This window comes from Orycteropus afer, unplaced genomic scaffold (assembly GCF_000298275.1).
Source record: "Orycteropus afer afer isolate SDZICR_OR568_19922 unplaced genomic scaffold, OryAfe1.0 scaffold00130, whole genome shotgun sequence".
Classification (NCBI taxonomy): domain Eukaryota; kingdom Metazoa; phylum Chordata; class Mammalia; order Tubulidentata; family Orycteropodidae; genus Orycteropus; species Orycteropus afer.
This window is the reverse complement of record NW_006921717.1, coordinates 635506-643009: the sequence shown is the minus strand read 5'-3', so window position 1 is coordinate 643009 and position 7504 is coordinate 635506. Positions and strand designations below refer to the sequence as shown.

Here is a 7504-nt window from a genome sequence, read left to right as displayed (position 1 = left end):
TGAAGGCCAAGGGCGCGGGCGTCCGCCCACCGGCCCGAGCTGACGGCGCACCGTCCACTGCCCCGGCAAGCATCGCTCCCGCGGCTGCACCGGAGAGGCCCGCAGGCTGGCCGACCCCGACCCACTGCACTCTCGAGGGTTGGCGGTTCGCACAGGGGGAGAGCGCCGGCAGCTCCCCCCGCAGGCTGGAGCCGGGGGCGCCTCGCTAAGTCCGCGGGTCCGGCCCCTAGACTCCATCTGCCGCGGGCTGGGGAGCCCCACCCCGGCCCCATCGCCCGGCACTGCACCGTCCTGGAGCTCCGATGGGAACCCCGGGCGGTCTCCCCGCGCGCTGGCTCCGGAGGGGCCCGCGCCGCCCCGCGCCGCGCAGCCCCCGGCCTCTGACTGCACGGTGGCGTCCGTCCCCGCGCGCCTTCCCACTCCGGCCTCACCGAGTGAGCGAGCGGCCCAGGCACAGTAGTGGCGGCGGCGGCAGCAGCACAACCAGCACCAGGAGCAAGAGCAGCCGCGAAGTGAGAGCCGGAGGGCGGGCGTCCGGGACCGCAGGCAGAGAGGCAGAGCGCACCGACGCCGGCGCCCCGATTGGCCGAGCGAGCCGCAGCGACGCGGGCGGCGGGGAGGGGGCGGGGCTGGACCTGGGAGAGGCGGGGCCTCGGAACAGAACAGGGCCCTGCGGCGGGGCGGGGCCTGAGAGGGCTGGGCGGCCCCGGGCGCACGGAGGGTCGAGAAGGGGCGGGGCGGCTCGGGGCGCGTGGGCGGGGCCTCTCGCTGGGGCGGGGCCTCAGGAGTGGGGTGGGTCACTGAGAGCGCCAAGCGCCCACAAGACACCTCAGGGGAAGGAATTTAGGGTTGCAAGGGTACAAGCAACTTCAGCCTCGGCTCTGATGGGGCCCGGGTGAGATTTCCCGCCCTCTGAGCCTCAGTTTTGTCATCTGTAAAACAGGCCAACTCATTAGGGCTATGCCCGTACAAACACTTAGCCCTGTACCTAATTCCTACTCCCATCTCCTGGCATTACCTCATTTAACCTGCACACAACCTCGTCTGGTTAATGCTTTTTATCCCCACCCCGTTTGACAGCATAATTAAGTGTTCCAGAATTCCGTTCTTAGTAATGTTATCCGTAATTTGTTATAACGCACACAGTCGAATGCCTTTGCATAGTCAATAAAACACAAGTAAACACCTTTCTGAGTTTCTCTGCTTTCAGCCAAGAGCCATCTGACATCAGCAATGATATCCCTCCTTCTACTCCCTCTTCTGAATCCAGCTTGAATTTCTGGCACTTCCCTGTTGAGAGCTGCTGCAACTGTTTTTTTTAATTATCTTCAGGAAAACTTTACTTGCGGGTGATATTAATGATATTGTTCAATAATTTTCATAGCCTGCTGCATCACCTTTCTTTGAAATGGGAACAAATATGGATCTCTCCCAGTCAATTGCCCAGGTGGCTGTCTTCCAAATTTCCTGGCATAAATGATTAAGCGCCTCCAGCGCTGCATCCGTTTGTTGAAACATTTCAATGGGTCTTCCATCAATTCCTGGAGCCTTGTTTCCACCAACTCCTTCAACGCAGCTTGGACTTCTTCCTTCAATACCATCGGTTCTTGATCATATGCTACCACAGTGTGTATCCCTTCCATCATCTTTTGATGTTTCCTGCATCAAACAATATTTTGCCCACAGAAATGCTGAGCATGTTCTTCCCTTTTGGTTTTCTAATTCCAGGTCTTTGCACATTTCATTACAATACTTTACTTTCAAAACGAGGAAGAGCTAATGAGATGGATTAACAGAGGGCTGCAGCAACGAGCTCAGGCGCAATGACGGCCGTGAGGACGGCCCAGGGGCAGGCGATGTTTCCTTCTGTTGTGTGTACGGACGGAAACGACTTGCTGGCACCTGCCAACCACCCCCACCACCTTTTTACAGGTGAGGAGACCGAGCCAAGAAAGGATCACTACCTTGCCCGAGATCATACAGCAGGAAGTGGTGGATGTGACGCTGGGCCAGGCCTGACTCAGACCCCACTGCCCCACATGGGAGCAGAGGTGGCAGGGCTAGGAGCTGATGGGAATCCCGAGGGGCCTGTCTGACCCTCCTCACCCAGCTGGGATGCAAATGAAATGCCTTCCTGGTAGGGCTTTGGTGACATTTAGTAAAATCAGTGTTCCTGCCCCGGAACAGAATGGGTGTCAGGTAGGGGCAGTTCTGGGGTGACTTGGAGCCCTTTGTACCAGTCACTGAGCCGGGGAAAGGCTGAGATGGAAACCCCAAGATCCCAAGGGTCCTGACCAAGGGCCCTGTGGTCCAGAGGCTGCGGGGTCCCGGAGCAGAGCAGGCAGTGTGTGAGGGGAGGGGCCCGCGCTCCCCCGCCCCCCGCGGGCAGCCCCGCACACTGCAGGCACTCCATACATGCAGTAGTCCAATGAACAAAGGCCTGGCTCTCCTGCAAGCCACTCACGGGCTCTGGTTATGAAAGCCCTGCTGGCCTCTGTCTCTGTGTGTCTCTGTATTCTTCGGTCTCTACTGCAAAAGCGTTTAGAAGACAGTGAAGATTCTCTCCCGACCTCCACCGCCACCCCGTTGGCTTACAGTCGGGGCAGATTCTGCAGGCCCGTGTTGTAAACAGCCTCAGGGATGTGGTGGTTATGGCACTCAGCCACTTGCCTTATTCCGGGGACACAGCCTTCTGCCCAGGCACACAGCTGATGGCTGTCTTTTTTCACAGTAAGGCATTTGACTGACGGCTGAGCCATGTCACCTGCCACCAACAGACATTAAACCCAAACTCACTGCCATCGAGTTGATTCCGACTCATAGCGACCCTATAGTAGAACTGCCTCCTAGGTTTCCAAGGCTGTACATCTTTATGGAAGCCAACTGCCACACCTTTCTACTGCAGAGTGGCTGGTGGGGTCCAGCCACTGACCTTTTGGTTAGCGGCAGAATGCTTCAACCACTGCACCACCAGAGCTCCTTCAACGGACATCAGGGCCACCAGCATTCACCTTCGCAAACACAAAACTGCACTGACATGTTTTGGAGCACCACTTTCTCTCTGTGTAATAAGTCGTTAAAGTGAAGCCGCCAGGCTAAAGGGCAGGGACAGGCAACAAGTGGGTGTCTTGCCCACTGCCCCCTGGAAAAAGTTTATAGTGGCCACGCCCACTTGCTCCCTGGTGGGAACAGCAGTAACTTGAGGAAGACCCCCCCCCAAGGCACACATGTGAGAGACAGACAAACACAGAGAGAGACACACACAAACACATGCACTGAGGGCATGGAGTCTTGTCTTTTCCAATTCTAAAAAGGGGGAGGGGTCCTTATTTCAATTTGCTTTCTTTGAGATTAGAAGTGGGGTGTTTGATCCCCGGCTGGCCTTTAAGTTGTTGTTATGTGCCCTGGAGTTGGACCCAATTCATAGCAACCCCTCCTTGGGTTTCCAAGGCAGTATCACTATGGAAGTAGATTGCCCCATCTTCCTTCCAAGGAGTGGCTTGTGGGTTTGAACCACCAGCCTCCTGGTTAGCAGTCAAGTGCTTAGGCACTATGCTACCAGGGCTCCCGGCCTTTAAGTACTCATCAGCTAATCAAAAGGTCAGCTAATCAAAAGGTTGGCAAGTTGGATGCACCCGGCAAGAAAGACCTGGGAACCTACTACCAAAACATGGGCCACCGAGTACCCTGTTGAGCGATGTTCTACTCTGAGACACGTGGGGTCGCCAGGCGTGGGAAAGTACCGGAAGTAGCTGGTTTGGGCTGGCCAATGCCTGGTGGGCTGTGATCCGAGCTCCCACCCACCAAGTTCACACACACCGCTCCCTCCCCAAAAGGCGCGGGGCAGGGCCGGAAGCCGCCCGCCCAAAGGGCACCTGCTCCGGCCTCCGCGGACGTCCACTACGTGCCTCCCCCTTGCACGTGGGCCTCCCCCTCACCTCAGTTGCCCTTCCTTCCTCTCCCGGAACTCCAGCGTCTGCAGGCCGCGATCCAAGGTCGCCACCGCCCTCTGTGCCCGGTCGTCTGGGATCCGCCTGTGCTGCATCCGTGTCCCGGCCCTGCGACCTTGACCGTGCGCCCCTCCCTGCGCGCCGCCTGGGGCCCTCGCTGACCCCGCGAGGACGGGGTGAACAGGAGCAGGAGCTGCCTCTCCCAGCTCAGCCGCGCGCGGTGGGAGCGCTCGGGCGCCGGTTCACCTGTGCCCCGGGACGCGGCCCCAGCAGAGGCTTGAGGCCACGCCCGCCGGGGACCCGGGCAAAGTGAAAATGCTTCCCCGCGGCGGGCCTCGCCGCGGCTCCGCTCCCCGGAACTGCCCTTCCCCGGGCCAGCCTGGCGGCGGTTATCAACAAAGACTCGGGCCCCAGGCCCCGGGAAGTTCCCGGCTCGAACCTGAGCCCCCCTGGGCCATAATACCCCCGCGTCGGCCTCGGGTCTCCAATATTCTTTCTCCAGCTCTGTTTTTGGAAATTCTTCTCCAGTTTCAATCAAATCCTGCGCAGCTGCCTACAGTGGTGGAAAGAAAACTTCCTTTTTTAATGTAAAGTATCATCACAAAGGGATTTCTTTTTTTTTTTTTACTCTTAAAGACTTTAGGGAAAGTATCAAACACATAAAAATAAACGAAACTCGTATGATACAAAGGTCCCCGGGTGGTACAAACGGTTTGTGCCAGGCTACTAGTCCGAAGGTTGGAAATGCTAACCCTCCCCCCAGCAGTACAGCAGAAGAAAGACCTGGCGGTCTGCTTCCGTGAAGATGACCGCTAAGAAAACCCTGTGGGAGCAGTTCTACTCAGTAACTCCTGGGGTAGCCTAGGTCAGACTATACTGGACCGCAAGGCCTTGGGTCGGGTTGGGTTGTTTGTTCAGTATGCCATCCAACTGATGCCCCGTCATAGCGCCCCTAGAGGACAGAGTGGAACTGCCTACAGGGTCTCCAGGGCTGTCAATCTTCACAGAAGCAAAGCCCAAACCACGCCCACTGCCCTGGAGTCCGTTCTGACCCACAGCGCCCCTAGAGGACAGAGTGGAACTGCCCACAAGGTCTCCAAGGCTGTCAATCTTCACAGAAGCAAAGCCCAAACCACGCCCACTGCCCTGGAGTCCATTCTGACCCACAGCGCCCCTAGAGGACAGAGTGGAACTGCCCCACAGGGTTTCTAAGGCTGTCAATCTTTGCAGAAGCAGCCTGCCTCATCTTTCTCCTGCGTTAGTATGATAAAGCACTATATAACTGAAACTCAGTTTCAACGCTTATCAATGCCAGGGACAACTTGTATGGTTTTGTACACCCACCCACTCGCACTAATTATTTTAAATCGAGTTCAAAAACCCTATGATTTTTGTCAATAAACTCTCCAGTATGTGTCCCTAAAAGGTAAGGTTTCAGTTTTTAAAAATATGACCACATGACCGCTGCCAGGCCTGAAATGACTCCTCCATTGCTGCCAGGCCTGAAACAGATGAACATTCTGGAGCAGACCAGTCCCGGGGTTATGGATGAGATTATGCCTAGGTGTGTCCTTAAGCTGACTCTACAGGTTAGTCGCAACAGGTGCACATGGTTTTTATTTAACCTTACCTTCATGCAAGCAAGGAGCTCTGGTGACGCAGTGAGTAAGGTATTTGGTTGCTAACCAGGTCAGAGGTTCAAATCTACCAGCTGCTTCATGGGAGGAAGATGGGGTAATCTACTTCCGTAAGGATTTATAGCCTTGAAACCCAATGGGGGTCACTATAAGCCGGAATCAACTTAATGGCAGTGGATTTTGTTGTTGTTGTTGTTAATGCAAGAAAAGAGCTCTGTGTTGCATTGTGGGAAATTGCAGTCAATGTCATGAGACAAAGTGTATGTGAGCTGCTGTATGGAGAATGAATTTGCTCTGTAAACTATCACCCAAATCACAATAAAAATTTTTTTAAAAAAAAGAGCTCTGCTGATGTTGTGGTTAAAGCATTTGGCTGCTAAACAAAAGTCTGGTTGTTCGAATCCACCAGCTGCTCTGTGGGAGAAAGATGTGGCAGTCTGCTTCTGTGAAGATTGACAGCCTTGGAGACCCTGTGGGGCAGTTCCACTCTGTCCTCTAGGGGCGCTGTGGGTCAGAATCAACTTGATGGCAGTGGGTTGTTAGTGAAGAACAGGCTGGAAGCCTTTTCTGTGGCTTAAAAGCTGCACCTGCAGCAAGTGAAGGTGATGTAATAAAGAAGCTGTTGTTAGTTGGTTCAAAGGAGTCCTGGAGGCACATGGTTAAAGCATTTGGCTGCTAACCAAGAGGTCGGTGATTTGAAACCACCAGCCGCTCTGTAGGAGAAAGATGCGACAGTCTGCTTCCATGAAGACTGACAGCTTTGGAAACACTGTGGAGCAGTTCCACCCTGTCCCTAAATAAGGGTCACTGTGTGACTCAGAACGGGAGCTCTGGGGGCATAGTGCCTAAGGCACTTGACTGCTAACCAGAAGGCTGGCGGTTCAAACCCACCAGCCACTCCTTGGAAGGAAGATGGGGCAATCTACTTCCATAGGGATACCACCTCGGAAACCCAAGGAGGGGTCGCTGTGAGTCGGGTCCGATTCAACGGCACATAACAACAACAACATGAGTCAGAACTAACTCAGCCGCAGTAGGCTGGGTTTGGTTTTTTTGGAGGGCTTGATTCAGTCGTTTCAAAGCGAGGACAACTTCATGTAACACTCAGGGCAAGCACGAGGTGTCCGTAAGTCAGGTGCTGGTAGCACAGGGCCTGCCTGCACGGACTCCCAGAGGCGGGCGGGCCTGCCGGGAGCACAGCCGGGCCCCATGCTCACCTCTTCCTGGCAGCCCCCAGCAGGTTCAGACCCAGCAGCATGGGAGGCTTTGGGGTCTCACTCCCAGCATCCCATGGGAAACAGCGCTGTCGCCTCATGGCTCTGTGCCCCCTCCTCTCCAGAGCCCTGAGCCCCTCTGAACTTGAACCTTGAGCCCTGGGCCCTGAGTAAATAAACACAGTTCCACATGGGTGACAGTGTTTGCTCAGCCAGCATCAGCAGGGTTTGGTGAGGACAGAATGAGCCAAGGCTACTGAACGCTTGCCAGGGACGTGAGGCTGAGCCAGCGAGGGGCTAGCAACAGAAATGACACTGGTCTGCCCTGTGACCCGGAGGTCCCTGGGTGGCACGCACAGTAAAGCACTCAACTACGAGCTGGAAAGCTGGAGGCCCGAAACCACGCAGAAGTGCCTCGGGAGGAGGGCTTGGTGATCCCCCGAAACAGCATGGCCGCCGGGGACCCTGCGGGGTGCATTTCTTCTCTGGTGCACGTGGGGTCCCTGGAAGGCAGAATCCACTCACGGCAGGTGGTGTGGTTTGTGGTTCTGGCCCTGTGATTCGGTCAGGCCACTCCTGGTGCATGTCAAGGGCAACAAGAGCACACGTCCACCCACAGACCCACGTCCGGCTGCCCGGTGAGGCTTCCTGCAGAGTGCCGGATCCGGGCACAGCAGACGGGACGAGGGTGTGTGGCTGCTCC

At 56.0% G+C, this 7504-nt stretch overlaps 1 protein-coding gene across 1 annotated transcript in view; it reads right to left on the bottom strand.

Moving 5' to 3' along the window:
- CPT1A (carnitine palmitoyltransferase 1A) overlaps positions 1-237 on the bottom strand; it is a 76246-nt gene extending 76009 nt beyond the window's left edge. Inside the window, exon 1 of the mRNA XM_042781508.1 lies at positions 31-237. Within this exon, the coding sequence (XP_042637442.1) occupies positions 31-237 (207 nt within the window). The remainder of the gene's footprint in view (positions 1-30) is intronic.
- Positions 238-7504: the final 7267 nt, after the last annotated feature.